Consider the following 15,821-nt stretch of genomic DNA (forward strand, 5'->3'; position numbering starts at 1 on the left):
TCTGCTCAGATTTTGGGTTTCAAATGTTCAAACGGCAAAATGTCTTTGTTAAGTTGTGGGTGAACATATCAGACGACACAGCGATTCTTCAAACAGCTCTTGTTTATTCACAGGCCAGAACAGAACTGAACTGAAGGGTTCAGCCAGCCTGCTTATATAGAGCTCCACTAGAACGCAACAGTAACCATTTTCTGTAACTATCCAATCACTGAACGTCACTTTCAATCCCTTATTTGCATATGTGGACCTGAGTGAAAACTATCTACAGTATCCCCCTGCTGGCCCAGGGTGAGAACTTCAGTACATAACTGTCTTGGTTCACAAAGGCAGGGCCAGATTTAGGTTTGATGAGGCCCTAAGCTACCGAAGGTAATGGGGCCCTTTATATGTCCAGCTGTCCTTTGTCAACAACCAATTGTCGCTGTTTTTTGTGTTGAATATATGCTACAGTCATACCTCAGGTTGAAGTAGCTTCGGGATAAGTATTTTCGGGTTGCGCGCTGCGGCGACCTGGAAGTAACGGAGTGTGTTACTTCCGGGTTTCGCCACTAGCGCATGCGCAGACGGTCAAAATGACATCACGCGCATGCGCGGAAGCGGCAAATCGCGACCTGTGCAAGCGCAGACGCGGGTTGCGTTCGCTTCTGGATGCGAATGGGGCTCCGGAACGGATCCCATTCACATCCAGAGGTACCACTGTATATGGTAATTGATGGACCTAATAGGTATCTCAAGCCATTTGCGCATGTGCAACCAGTCCATGCAACCAGTCCATGCAGAATGTAGGCACCCTATAAACAGAAAGGAGCAAGCCAGTGATATTTAGGGAGCAGGCTAGCAGGCGGGGCCCATGACTTACATCACAGGAGCCTACACAACACAAAACACTGTTGCTGTATGTAGGTTTTATTTTATTTGCTTTTCATCTTATATTTTGGAAATGTACATCCAGGTGTGTTTTTTCCTTTAAATTTTTGGGGGCCCCCAAGAAGAGAAGAAGAAGAGTTTGGATCTGATTTCCCGCTTTATCACTACCCTAAGGAGTCGCAAGGGTTGCGGGTGGCGCTGTGGGTTAAACCACAGAGCCTAGGACTTGCCAATCAGAAGGTTGGCGGTTCGAATCCCCGCGACTAGGTTAGCTCCCATTGCTCGGTCCCTGCTCCTGCCAACCTAGCAGTTCAAAAGCATGTCAAAGTGCAAGTAGATAAATAGGTACCACTCCTGCAGGAAGGTAAATGGCGTTTCCGTGCGCTGCTCTGGTTTGCCAGAAGCGGCTTAGTCATGCTGGCCACATGACCCGAAAGCTGTACGCCGGCTCCCTCGGCCAGGAAAGCGAGATGAGTGCCACAACCCCATAGTCGTTCGTGACTGGACCTAATGGTCAGGGGTCCCTTTACCTTTAAGGAGTCTCAAAGCGGCTAACATTCTCCTTTCCCTTCCTCCCCCACAACAAACACTCTGTGAGGTGAGTGAGGCTGAGACTTCAGAGAAGTGTGACTGGCCCAAGGTCACCCAGCAGCTGCATGTGGAGGAGCAGGGAAGCGAACCCAGTTCACCAGATTACGAGTCTACCGCTCTTAACCACTACACCACACTGGCTCCCAAGAGAGTGGGGCCCTAAGCTATAGCTTGTTTAGCTTATACGTAAATCCGGCACTGTACAAAGGGCTCTTGTCCGTCCCACTAATTCTTCATGGAGTCAATTGCACTGATGTAAAATTCTAGTCCATATGGTGGAAGAAATATGTAAGTGTATAAGTGTGATCACAGGCACCAGGAGTCAGGAAGAAGGCAGTGTTTGTTTCGGCTCTCATAATTTCAAAGTTTGCAATGGGCGACTCACATTTTTTTCTTCCCCGGCATGTTCCAATTTCAGAAGACACCCTTTATTCTGCATTCTCTGGAGAAAAAAGCAGCATCCAGAGAAGCTATGGGAAGAAGAAGGGGCTGAAGACAGAAAACAGCTGGCTGCCCCGTAAGAAACTCTCTCTCTCTCATCCATCCCTTTGTATATGCCTTAAAACTCCTGGTTTTATTTATATTTTGGTTGGTTTGGGATCAACCAGGGGCAGCTTACAGACCCTGCATTTAAAGCATGTGAATTCCCCCAAAGAATTATGGGAACTGTAGTATGTTAAGGGTGCTGGGAAGCATAGCTCTGTGAGGGGCAAACTATAGTTCTCACAACTCTTCTGCACGGGAGATGCCATGTGCGTCAAATGGCTTGTTTTTGAACAGTTGCTTTCACTGGCATTTTTAGGAATATTTTAGATAAACGGCTCGGAGGTTTCGGGTCATTGGGCGGTTTGGAAAACCCGTGAAATAAATACATTAAAATAAATAGAACATCGTCTGCAAGTAACAAAGGCTGGGAGTGGATAAGGAAAACACCATTGGGGTCTCTGGCCTTTTGTAATTCTGAGGAAGTGCTGCGAGTGCAAAACACAAAATGGTTGCCGTGGAGTCTCGATGTAGCACAAAACGGCTGCCCTGTTTAAGAGGGCAGGAAATGGGCATGGCCACAAAATGGCACCCATCAACCACCCTGTAATAAACAAAAATCTGCCCTTATTCCCTTATGGGGAACACAAGAGCCCTTATAGAGTCCTTTGCAGGTTCTCCATCGGTTGGAGAAAAGAACAGAGGCCAACCAGAAAATATTGAGAAGCAAAGCAGCTAGTAAGCCTGATCTTTATTGATCTGTTGCAACATGGTGCTCCCCTTCACATGCAGGAGAAGGAGGACCCAGAACCAAGGTGTGCAAGCCCTTATATAGACATTTTAAATTGCCCGCACTGGAGCTCAAGACCACCCCCTCCACCAGAAACATCATACATACATCACAGAAAGGGCGGTCTACAACAGAATCTGAGTGTGTTGTTTACCTCCTGTCTGGCAGGTTACCTATTAATGGTCACTTGATTGGATACCCTGGGGAGCCTGGCCAGTCTTTTGTAATGATATATACTTAGTTCCTGAGCCAGGTCATAGGCTCACCCTATTCATACACAGACAAACCCTTCAGACAGGATTTGTGAAGGAAAAGACAATGGGGAGGTTTTTCCATTTGCCTTTGACCTTGCAGAGAAAACATTTGGTCAGTTTGGGAATCAAAATGGTTTCAGGGCTCTTTTCCTGTGCTGCTTCAGACATGTGGTTTATATATTTATGTACATGTTTGCTTGGTACATTTATGAACGCTTCTTATATATATATAAGACCTTAATTTTTTTATTTCAGCCCCATCAATGGGGGAAAGGCACCTACATCAGCCATCGGCCGTGATTGCTCATAAAGCTAATGTCTTTGCAGCTCTCCTCTGAAATGCTTCTTCCCCCGCCATTTTGAGAGCCACATTTGTTTGCAGGTATATGTCCTGGTCCACAGGCCCAAGGACAAACATGGATGGTACCACCCTTTTCCCATCTCTCTCTCTCTCTTCCTAACACCTCCTTTTTGCTAGTCTGTTCCTTCCTGTCCTACTGGCTCTTAGGGGAAGTACAGTGGTACCTTGGTTTACAACCATAATCCATTCCGGAGGTCCATTTGTAAACCAAAACAGGTTGTAACTGTTAAGTTGTGGGTGAACATATCAGACGACACAGCGATTCTTCAAACAGCTCTTGTTTATTCACAGGCCAGAACAGAACTGAACTGAAGGGTTCAGCCAGCCTGCTTATATAGAGCTCCACTACAACGCAACAGTAACCACTTTCTGTAACTATCCAATCACTGAACATCACTTTCGATCCCTTATTTGCATATGTGGACCTGAACTATCTACAGTATCCCCCTGCTGGCCCAGGGTGAGAACTTCAGTACATAACAGTAACCCAAGGCTCGCTTTCGCCAATGGGGCGTCCAAAAAAAAATTGTTCGTAATCCAAAAGAAAAAGGGTTGTAATCCAAAAAAAGTTTGCAAACCGGGACATGCACTTCCGGGTTTGACGTGTTTGTAATCCAAAACATATGCAAACCAGACTGTTTGCAAACCAAGGTACCACTGTAGTGATTGCTCTTGCTTATGAACGGAGAGCCTGCAGAGGACTTTTGGAATCTGGTTAGATACATGGTCAACAGGAATAATCGCTCACAATACATGGCTGCCCATCAGCAGTTGACTGCAACAATGGGGCCTCCATGTGTAGATCCAGTCTGTCCCTTGAGAAGGGCTCCTCTTGTGTGTGTTTTCCTGAGCACAGGTCCTAAATGCCAGTCGTACCATTTCAATTCTCTCCCGCCCCAGCAGGAGCGGAGTTTGTTGGTGCCGCCCTGCTGGCAGAGAAGGACCAGAGCAAAGACGAAATCTTCTTCTTCTACAACGAGGTCAACCAGTCGGCCGGGCTGGACGAGGAGCCTTACAAAGCTGGGCTCGGGCGTGTCTGCAAGGTTAGAGCGAGGCAGCGATGTCTGGGAAGAGGTTTCCACATGGAGGGATGGGGCGCGGACTAGTTACATGGCCCATGGGCAGGGGCTAGGGGGAGTTTTAGTCCCAGCAGCACCCGGAAGGCCGCTTAGACAAGTGCCGGGAGCAGGTCAGTAATAACTCAAGGAGTCAGTGAAGCTCTTTATTCAGAGACAAGACAGCTCAGGAAGCCAGGCCTAGTGAGCACAGCAACTTGTCACAGTAGAACTTGCCCCTATGAGGCAGTTGCGAGGACTAAAGGTCCCTAAAAGGTAAAGGTAAAGGACCCCTGACAGTAAAGTCCAGTCGCGGACGACTCTGGGGTTGCTGCGCTCATCTCGCTTTACTGGCCGAGGGAGCTGGTGTTTGTCCACAGTTTTTCCAGGTCACGTGGCCAGCATGACTAAGCCGCTTCTGGCGAACCAGAGCAGTGCACGGAAACGCCGTTTACCTTCCCGCTGGAGCAGTACCTATTTATCTACTTGCGCTTTGACGTGCTTTCGAACTGCTAGGTTGGCAGGAGCAGGGACCGAGCAACGGGAGCTCACCCCGTCGCAGGGATTCGAGCCGCCGACCTTTCGATCAGCAAGCCCTAGGCTCAGTGGTTTAGACCACAGCGCCACCCGCATCCCAACTAAAGATCCCTGCCTTCCCACAATTGCATAAGTCTGTTCCTACCCCATGGTCCTTCCCAAGCAAGCTGAGACTTTCTTGCCTTGTCTGTCTCTGCTCCACTTCATCCCTCTTCTGGGAGAGCTGGTCACAGCAGGAGGGGGAGAGTCCTTGGCATACCCTCCAAACATTTATCTGATGAAAATAGGGACATCCTATTCCATACCCTCCAACATTTCTCCAATGAAAATAGGGACGTCCTATTCCATACCCTCCAACATTTCTCCAATGAAAATGAGGACACCCTATTCCATACCCTCCAAAATTTCTCTGATGAAAATAGGGACATCATATTCCATACCCTCCAACATTTATCCGATGAAAACAGGGAACCAAACACAGGGCCTTCTCGGTGGTGGCGCCCGCCCTGTGGAACGCCCTCCCATCAGATGTCAAGGAAATAAGCAGCTATCCTATTTTTAAAAGACATCTGAAGGCAGCCCTGTTTAGGAAAGTTTTTAATATCTAATGCTATATTGTTTTTAACACTCGATTGGGAGCCACCCAGAGTGGCTGGGGAAACTCAGCCAGATGGGCAGGGTATAAATTATTATTATTATTATTATTATTATTATTATTATTATTATTATTATTATTATTATTTCCCCTTCCATACCTTACAACATTTCTCCGATGAAAAGAGGGACATCTTCTTCCATACCCTCCAATATTTCTCCAATGAAAATAGAGATGTCCTATTCCACTCCCTCCAACATTTCTCCAATGAGAATTCCAGGATCTAATCAGAACCAGGATTCTGTAAATCCCAGACTGTCCCTGGAAGACAGAGACACTTGGAGGGTCTGCCATCACTTCTTCACCAGCTGGGCTCCTCTCTGTCTCCTGGCCCCACTCCCCTCCAGCCTCCTCTTTTGCCTCGGAGTCTGGGCTGCTCTCTGCCACAGCCTCCTCCTGCTCACCAAACCCTGTTACCTCGCCCACCTCCTCCCAGTCTGCTCCCTGTGACCACCCGTTGTCGTCGTCCCCCCACCACTCCCCGAGCTCTGAGTCTTCTTCTCCAGCTGGTGCCTCCCTCCTCTCCTCTGCATGGACCCAGCCTGCCCATGACATCAGGTCTTCTGCCCTTCCAGGTGGACCAAGGCGGCAGGCCTGTCATGGCGGATTCCTGGAGCACCTTCCTCAAGGCGAGGCTGGTGTGTGGACACCCCACTGAGCCCATGCGCTTCCACCGCCTCCGGGACGCCTTCGTCTCCAGGAAAGAGGGCGGCAAGGGCGAGACGGTGCTGTACGGCGTCTTCTCCAGTGCCTGGTGAGTTAAGGGCAGGGCAGGATTCAACCCAGCTCCCATATCAAGGCCAGCCTACCTTAGTCGCATTAAGTGCACTACAGTCATACCTCATGTTACGTCCGCTTCATGTTACGTTTTTTGGGGTTACATCCCACGGCGACCCAGAAGTACTGGAAAGGGTTACTTCCAGGTTTCACCACTCGCGTGTGCGCAGATGCACAAAATGACATCACGCGCATGCACAGAAGTGTTGAATCGCAACCCGCGCGTGTGCAGACGTGCCGCTGCAGGTTGCGCTCTTTTCGTGTTGCGAACGGGCCTCCAGAACGGATCCTGTTCGCAACCAGAGGAACCACTGTATAAGGTTTCTACCCTCCGAGAGCCTGTGCAACAGAGGTGGCAAAGTTCCCTTATAAAGCCAGGAAGACAGGTAATAAAAAATTCAATAATACATCTAACTTGTTATAACTTGTTATAAGATGTTTGTTTCTTCAGCTTGTAAACCGCCTTGAGTATTGTAAGATAGAAAGGCAGCATACAAATTAAAAATGATGATGATGAAGATGATGATGATGAAGGCAAGGGCATGCAAAACCTAAACATATTGAATGATAACACCCAATCTAAAATCATGACATCCATATTTCCGTAGCCAGCATACACCTGTACACCTGAAACTAAACTATACGGAATAAAATACCACCACAACTGGGTAAAAATGGCCTGAATCTTCCTGTCCTTTAGAGACCCATAATTCGTGTGCTACTTTTTCCTGAAATAAATAAATTCCAGATTTCTTTTAATGCCACAATAATTGAGTCTGATTTTTTAATGCCATTTCCACTGTTGTGCTTCAGCCAGCAGCATCTATGTCAGAAGCTGCTTTTGACAAAATGTCTTCGTCGTATCCATTCACAAACGTGCTAGGAGTATTCACTGCAGAGAAAAGCCGATTTTGAGTTTGTGATTTTGTGCTTCCTGGAATGGTCAGTCGGCTGTAAGACTGACATCATACCAGTGTTTTTGGTTTTTCCCCCCTTAGGGGTTCATCTGCTGTCTGTTCGTACTCGATGAACCGGATCAGCAACGTTTTCAAGACTTCGAAGTTCAAAGGGGTCACCGGCCCCATCCCTGTGCCCAGACCCGGCATGGTAAGGTCATTACTGGCCCTCTGGGTTTTTTAAAAAGCAGGAACCTTACTAAACATCTTCCAAGACTATAATGTCCAATTGCACCACAAAGAACTCATAACCCACATGTTAAGTTGTGGGTGAACATATCAGACGACACAGCGATTCTTCAAACAGCTCTTGTTTATTCACAGGTCAGAACTGAACTGAAGGGTTCAGCCAGCCTGCTTATATAGAGCTCCACTAGAACACAACAGTAACCATTTTCTGTAACTATCCAATCACCGAATGTCACTTTCAATCCCTTATTTGCATATGTGGACCTGAGTGAAAACTATCTACCGTATCCCCCTGCTGGCCCAGGGTGAGAACTTCAGTACATAACACCACCTACTTTCAGCAGCCAGAAGCATCATAGCCAGACACTGGAGAGACCTGTCAGGAGTAAGCATGGACCAATGGTACCAAATAGTATGGGAAACAGCTTTACTAGAAAAATTAACCGATAAACTGAAACTGACACGGGGACAAATAGAGGGGAGCCATACTTCACCCCGGTATGGCTCCCCTTTATCACATACACAGCCCAACAAGACAACGACAAGAATCCATCAACAGCATACAAATCAATATGGCTAACCTGATCCAAAACACCCACCCACTCACACATGAAAACAAAGACCACCACAGCCAACCACAAATGAACAGCCACACTTTGTCCAACCCCAACCTCTCTCACCACCAAAGGAACACAAGTGAACAGCAGAGAACCTGCACAAGCAACGCTGACACAAAACCCCACATATAGTACGTAAAATAGAAGCATCGCCACCCGACCCCACCCATCTTTCCCCCTTTTCTTCCTAAAGTCTCCACAAAAGAAACTGATTTGTAAAAAATGTTACATGGGGGAAAAAATACCAGAGAGAGACATTGCACACACTTTTGTAAAACAAGAAAATCTTTAATAAAGATAAACAACCAAAAAGCAGGAATCTTTTTTTTTTTTGTACAAAATGTTCATTTCTCCTACACATGCGCTGACTTATCCCCGTCTACCTTTCTCTCCTCCTGCTCAGTGTGTGCCACCAGATGGTCACCCTCCGTTGCCCAAATCTACCCTGACCTTCATTAAGGACCACCCCGAAATCGACTCGGTCATCTACCCGGATGAAGAGCACCCCCTCTACATCCTCCAGAACAACGACACGTACACCCAGGTGGTGGTGGATAGCGTGCAGGATGCTGCCGGCATCTCCCGCGATGTCCTCTTCCTGGGAACAGGTAAGCTTGGCTGGTGGCCACGGAGGGGAGACCAGCCTTCCGGCACCACACTCTTGCTCTGTGGAACTGCTTGTCCGTGGGGATCATCGTGCTATAAGGAAAAAAACTTCTCCCTTTCCCTTATGGGGTGTTGTAAAAAAAATACTTGGGTACTCCCTTATGGGGTACCCAAGAGCCCATATAGAGTCCTTACGTAGGTTCCCTATTGGTAGGAGAAAAGAACAGAGGCCAACCAGAGAATATTGAGAAGCAAAGCAGCTAGTAAGCCTGATCTTTATTGATCTGTTGCAACAGAGTCCTCACTCACAACACGAAGGAGGGAGGAGGAACCCAGAACAAAAGTGTGCCTGCCCTTATACAGTGGTACCTCGGGTTACATACGCTTCAGGTTACAGACGCTTCAGGTTACAGACTCCGTTAACCCAGAAATATTGCTTCAGGTTAAGAACTTTGCTTCAGGATGAGAACGGAAATTGTGCTCCGGCGGTGCAGCGGCAGCAGGAGGCCCCATTAGTTAAAGTGGTGCTTCAGGTTAAGAACAGTTTCAGGTTAAGAACAGACCTCCGGAACGAATTAAGTACTTAACCTGAGGTACCACTGTACAGTATTGCAGTGCTTTAAATGCACAGAGTGAATGTGGTCTGATGCTGAGGAAGAGGAAACCGACAACTCTCAGTGGTGCAGCGCCTGATGTGTTAAGGTCCGAAATTCAATCCCTGGCATTTCCAGGTAAGGCAGGGAGAAATTCCTGGCTGGAATCCGCAGAGGGCCACACTGCTGATCAATGTACACAGGACTGAGGTAGATGGAACAATGATCTGACTCAATATTTAAGGCAGCTTCCTATGAACACAACTTAGCCTCTCCTTCTCTCGGTGCCGCAGCCAAAGGGAAGATCCACAAGGTGCTGAGAAGCAAAGACCAGACGGTGATTGTTGCTGAGCTGAGTCCCTTCAAGAAGGAAGCCCCTGTCTCTTCTATGATCTTGGACGACGATTCGGTAAGAGTGCAGCTAAGTGGCACAGTTGGGCAAGTGCAAGAATATTTTCTCCCCTCCTTACTCCCCAAAACTCAAAGAACAGCCAGGCAGGGTTGCTTTTTCCAAAAAAAGAAAATTTTAAAAATCCCTTTCTCAGTGATCCATCTTAGTTTCCCAAACTAGGGGGGCATCTTACAGTCCTCTCTTCCTTGCAGTGGGTGGGGTCCCCTTCAGGCAGCTGTTTTTCCTTTCTTTCTCCCGCCCTTGGCAGGTTAGGCTGGCCTCAACCAGAGCCAGGGCCTTTTCAGCTGTGGCTCCAATCTGGTGGAACACTCACAGGCCCCTATAAGTTCAGCACAAACATTTGGGCCTGGTGAGCATTTAAGGTCCCCAACCCTAATCTACGGGTTGCCATCTGATTGGATTTTATTCTGATCCTGATCTGATTTGAGGATGTATTTTAATTGATTGTCTGATTTTATGTTAATGTGTTATACATTTGATGTTAGCCGCTCTGAGCCCGGCTTCGGCTGGGGAGGGCGGGATATAAATAAAATTTATTATTATTATTATTATTATTAATCCATCTTCTCTCTGGCAGGGCCACCTGTACGCCAGCACCGAGTTCGAGGTGGTGCGCCTGCTGTTGGCCGACTGCGACCAGTACAAGGAAAACTGCTGGAAGTGTATCCTGGCCCGTGACCCATATTGTGGGTGGGACGGGGAACAGAAGACTTGCTCCATTGTCTCCCAGGACAGTAACTCCACTGGCAGGTCTGGCCCACAATCAAAAGGGGAAAGGAAATTTGGGGTGGCTGATCCTGATAAATCGACTTTCCAAAGCACCTCCTCCCCATACTTCGCATGTTGCTTCAGTCTAATTGCTGCATTTTCCTGTGACGTTGTATCCAATTGGACGCGGGTGGCGCTGTGGGTTAAACCACAGAGCCTAGGGCTTGCCGATCGGAAGGTCGGTGATTCGAATCCCTGCGACGGGGTGAGCTCCCGTCGCTCGGTCCTTGCTCCTGCCTACCTAGCAGTTCGAAAGCATGTCAAAGTGCAAGTAGATAAATAGGTACCACTCTGGCGGGAAGGTAAACAGCATTTCCGTGCGCTGCTCTGGTTCGCCAGAAGCGGCTTAGTCATGCTGGCCACATGACCCGGAAGCTGTACGCCGGCTGCCTCGGCTAATAAAGCGAGATGAGCGCGGCAACCCCAGAGTCGGCCACGACTGGACCTAATGGTCAGGGGTCCCTTTACCTTTACCGTTACCTTTACCTGCATCCAATTAAGCGATACTCAAAGTTGATCTATTGAAACTGATGGCCCCTCCAGACTAGTGGAAGGTGGGGAGGGTGTTTGCAAGGGTGTTTGGCAAAATTGCATCCCAAAAACGTGTACATTAGGAAGAATTTGCACTGAAACCCTGCTAAATTTTCATGAGGACTTTTTTTAAAGAAAAGCACAAGCTGATATGGAAATGTGGAGAGCTGAACTACGGCGTGGAAAAGGGAGATATGAAAACAAAATTGACATATTTATCCATTCTAACTGCTGGTCCATTTGCACCTCTGAGTACCTGGTGCTTGGGACTAAGGAAACCCCAAAACACAAGGGTGGAGCTGTCGCCCTCATGTGCTGCTTTTATACTTCTTTGAAACATCTCTTTGGCCACTGTGGGGAACAGGATAATAGAAATCATAGAATTGTAGAGTTGGGGTGGATCTACACACAAGAAAAACCCGCTATAAATACATCAAAAATTAGACCATTATAACAAAGGGGGGGAACGCTATGTTAGATTTATTTATTTTTTGCTGTCCAGCACCATCAGGGCTAGATCTAAACACATCAAAAAACTGTTTCAGTTAAACGCATTGCAAACTTTGTATGAGAAATCAGGTTGGCAAAAACAGGACTCCACAGCGCCATCTGGCGTCTCAGTGTTAGAATGCATAAACAAAACATATAAAACGTTTTTTCTTTGCCAATGTAGCTGAGTCCCTGGTCTTGCATGTTTATGATGCATTCAAAGCGTTGTTTTTTGACTAACGTAGCTCAGTCCCTGGGACCCAGTCCAACCCATTGGTTTGTTCCAGCTGGGCTCTTCTTACACCTGTATGTTTCCTTCAACAGCTTGCTTCAGAACCTAGATTCATCGAGCACAGCTTCCATGTGTGAAAACGCTGAAGGTAAGACGATGCAGCATAGAAACCTTTTAGGCCTGTGGATGCAAACGGCTGGGTTAGGTTGTCTTTAAGGGTCACAGATGATGGAGAAATGAAAAGTATGGGTTTCTTTTTCCAACCCTCATCTCCCTGAACCCTCAGATAATTCCAGCACAGGTTTGATTGGGCCAAGTACTGAAACAATTAACTACCAAAGACTTCTGTCTGCTGCTGATTCCAAAGGGCAGGACTAGGCCTAGGCTGTATTCAGAGGGAGAGAATACTGCATTAGTTTTCCTGATTACAATGCTAGTGCTTGTGTCCCGTTTTCTAATGTTCCTTTTGCAGAGCATTCAGGTGTTGGACCAAATGACACTTCAGGTTTCTTTCAACTCTGCAGTTCTGTGATTCTACACAGTACCTGTTGCGTTATGGAACCGTGGCTTATTGACCAATATACCAGCATTTTATGCTAAATTGCATTCACACCAGTGGGCGTGATATGATACAATGAATGCCTCTGAACAACACTATTACACTTGCATCCTTTCTGTTTCTCCATGGAAACCTCAGGAAAGAACTGAGTGCTAACATACTGCCCCACATTTGGTCACTTTACTCCTGCAATCTTCTGGGTCCAGTGGGTTGCAAAATGAGCTTTTTCTGGAATTAGAAAACAAGGAAATGAATGCTGAGCACGTGCTATATTCCATTAGGTTTCCATTAAGTGGCTTTTACATCACATGAAAGCTCAGATATAATGGGGAAATGGAATAAACTGCTGTTTCAATGCAAGCCCATTGGCCTTAAGTGATGCGAGGCTTGGTTTCTGTTAAATGTCTTGATGGTAAGTGACGTTCTACATGGGTGCCAATTCTCTAGAACAGGGGTTGAGAACCTTTATCCAACTGAAAGCTGCCTTCCTTTCAGATCAACTTTCTGAGGGCCTTCTGGAGGAAGAGCCTTAGTTGAACCTGCAAACAAACCTAAAAATGGTTTCTCCTATGTTTTTTTCTCTTTCTCTCTCTTTAAATGTTGACCCTTGAAGAAAAGTTAGCCCAGGAGGCTCTCAAGAAAGTGAGTGTAGATCCCACTGGCTACATCTACCTGCCGTGCCCTCTGCGGTCTCACCACGCCATCTACACCTGGGTCAAAGATGACAAGACGTACCCATGCTCCATGGACGAACAGTCCTGCACCCTCCGTTTCGGGGAGAGCACCCCGATGGACCAGGGGGTCTTTAAGTGCACCTCCAGAGAAGAAGGTTACCAAGAGGAAATCACAGCCTTCAAAGTCACCCTCAACAGTGGTCGGATCCCAGAAGTCTCCGTGGCAGTCATGGCTATGGGCATCTTGTTCCTCACCATAACAATTCTCTTGCTATAGACCAGGCTGCAGATCTCTTCACACACTGCCAACTAATTGTCTGTCTGTCTTTGAAAACGAAACAAGGGGCACCAAATTATCCCGACCCACCTGCCCATTCTTGAGCATTGGGCAAATCGCACCCAATTCAACAAAAATGGATCCATCATCCATCAACTTTCTCCAAGCCCACTATTTCATCCCACACACACAAAAAGAGAATTAATTCCCCGGCTCCTAATTCCAGAATAGCCTTTCACTAGGAAATGCTGAGAGTCAGAGGAGAATCAAGGAAGGCAAGACTTGTCATTGATTGTTTGATTTGTCCATTCCAGTATGATTAGCAATGAAAGAATATTTATTGAGCCATCCTGGAATAAACTCTGGCTCAATCCAACCCCGCAAACCATTTTGTTTTCCCAGTGGCCCTTCCCAACTTGGGTAGGGTTTACCCAGAGTTTATTTCCTTTTTTTAAGCAAACCATTTTCCAGTAATGAAAAGAAATGCACTCCACACTTTATTGTTACATTTCTGTTCTAGATTCTGGACATAATAACCCAAGGCTTTGTCTTGTTGCATGAGCTACACAGTCTGTGAAATCTTTACTGCTAGAAGGCATGGGATTGTATTGGGTTCCATGCCCAACTCTTAAGAATTGGGACTTCTATGTAGCGAAACAGCTTCTGGGCCTGGGCTGCCATTTTGGAGCAAATGTTGGCCAAACTTCTGCCTTACTTCATAAGCTGGATGCCAAAACAGCTGTCAACATCTGCCAGAACTCAACTGCCTGTGTGTTTGAATTCACCCAGAAGCGGATTATCTCAAAAAGATCAAAGTTGGACGCTTTTTTGCCGTCGTACCCTCACGCCAATGATTCCTAGCTTCTTTTTCCAGTTTGTCAGTGTGCAAGGCCCAGCCTATATAATGTTTACAATCCTAACAGTGCATGCAGTTATTGCATTTTATATATATATATGAAAAAATCAGCGGGAAGGTTCTGTAAAGGAGTGAGAGGAAGGATCCAGTTATGAAGGAACGCAACCGTAGGTTGATGACCAGCTGAAAGTGAAGAAGGGGTTTTGGGTTTCATAATGCATAATGAACTGAACCAAACACAAGAGGGGCGAAGGCTGCATTCGGGTGGTGTTGATCACGGCATGCTCTTTCCCAAAAAAACTTGGGAATTGAAAGAGAGGAACCAGGAAGCTTCTAAGATAACTGCGCCTCTGCCCCAGCGGTGGAGCGTATGCCCACGATGCCCAGGGTGGGTGCATGGGGGTGCGCCCCCTTCACAAAATTGCAACTGGGGTGACAGACCCTCCATGCTACGCCTCTTCTCTGCCCACAAGTTACTGGGGAAATTGGCTTTTAAAAAGAGATTCAGCAATTTATGGACAATTCCTATTGTGGGGTTCATATTTTAGGTTGAGAGGCGCCATGCATCTGAATGCCAGTTGATGGGGGAGATGAGCGAGGAGAGTCCTGTTTTTGGGATCTGGTTGGTTCACTGTGGGAAAACAGTGTGGACAATGGTGTTAGGACAGACGCCAGAGATGCTATTTATTTTATTTAGCAAAATGTATCCGCCGCTTGATTGTAAATAGAACCTCTTAAGCGGTTTGCAGAAAAAATAAAGTGTTTAATATTGTCAAGAAAGTTTGAAAACAGTTTTTTTGAACAAAACAAACAAATGTTCCTATGTTCCCAAGGTGGTGCAGTGGTTAGAGCGTCAGGAAAGACCCAAGGTTCGAATCATGCTTCAGCGAATGCAGTTCACTGGGCATGACATGGGGTGCCAACCTCACAGGGTCGTTGCACGGGGGGGAGAACCACAAACGCCACCTTGGGAAGAAAAAAGGGGGGCTATAGATTTGATGAGTAAATAAATTGATTTAACGCTTGCTGTGGTTTTAACTCTTTATTTTTATTCTGCGCTGGGCATCCAGCCACACTATATACGCAGGATAGACCTATTGAAATGAATGGGACCTTTAATTGCAATGGGAATTTTAAGTGTTGGGCACAGTCCTAATACTGATGAGCTCATTTCCTGCTCACACACCCTAATTCCAAAACCATTTGCTTTGTATATTCAGGTAGGTGGCCGTGTTGGTCTGAGGTAGGCAAAATAAAAATAAAAAATATTGTCCAATAGCACCTTAGTTGGTCTCTAAGGTGCTACTGGACAATTTTTTAATTTATTAATTTCACATGCTATGTGTGTAACCATGGCAACCCCGTAGGCCCAATTTTTCCCCGCAGTGCATTATGGGAAGCCAGAAACGGCAGCCTCTTATGGGCGCAGCGCATCATGGGACCACTTCTGAGCCACCTGTGATGCTAAACAGTTACACCTGCGCGAGAGGACGACGGTTAAGGCTCTCTTCCCGCCCCTCTCCCCCTCCCACCCTCGGGATTGGCTGCCGTCTGGACTTCTCCTTTGCCTATTGGTCGGCTTTTATATTCTCCCTCCTCAGGCACCTATCCCCACCCTCGCTCACACCCCTACGCCTCGGGCGCTTTGCTTCTTCCTAATTTGCTGCTGCCACCTTTCTCCCTCCGCCCCCA

The 15,821-nt window shown here is 47.0% G+C and overlaps 1 protein-coding gene across 3 annotated transcripts in view; it reads left to right on the forward strand.

The window, feature by feature from the left end:
• The window catches only part of LOC128403839 (semaphorin-7A-like), a 28,181-nt gene extending 13,615 nt beyond the window's left edge, over window positions 1–14,566 (forward strand). For 2 of the 3 annotated variants that reach the window (XM_053368935.1, XM_053368936.1), the window contains exons 6-14: window positions 1,877–1,975; window positions 4,247–4,389; window positions 6,169–6,347; window positions 7,369–7,477; window positions 8,536–8,740; window positions 9,625–9,740; window positions 10,321–10,493; window positions 11,856–11,911; window positions 12,936–14,566. In XM_053368935.1, coding sequence (XP_053224910.1) covers window positions 1,877–1,975; window positions 4,247–4,389; window positions 6,169–6,347; window positions 7,369–7,477; window positions 8,536–8,740; window positions 9,625–9,740; window positions 10,321–10,493; window positions 11,856–11,911; window positions 12,936–13,273 — 1,418 coding nt within the window. In that variant the 3' untranslated portion in view covers window positions 13,274–14,566. The remainder of the gene's footprint in view (window positions 1–1,876; window positions 1,976–4,246; window positions 4,390–6,168; window positions 6,348–7,368; window positions 7,478–8,535; window positions 8,741–9,624; window positions 9,741–10,320; window positions 10,494–11,855; window positions 11,912–12,935) is intronic. The other variant, XM_053368938.1, reaches the window with a different exon arrangement.
• Window positions 14,567–15,821: the final 1,255 nt, after the last annotated feature.

Source organism: Podarcis raffonei, chromosome 16 (genome assembly GCF_027172205.1).
Source record: "Podarcis raffonei isolate rPodRaf1 chromosome 16, rPodRaf1.pri, whole genome shotgun sequence".
Lineage (NCBI taxonomy): Eukaryota > Metazoa > Chordata > Lepidosauria > Squamata > Lacertidae > Podarcis > Podarcis raffonei.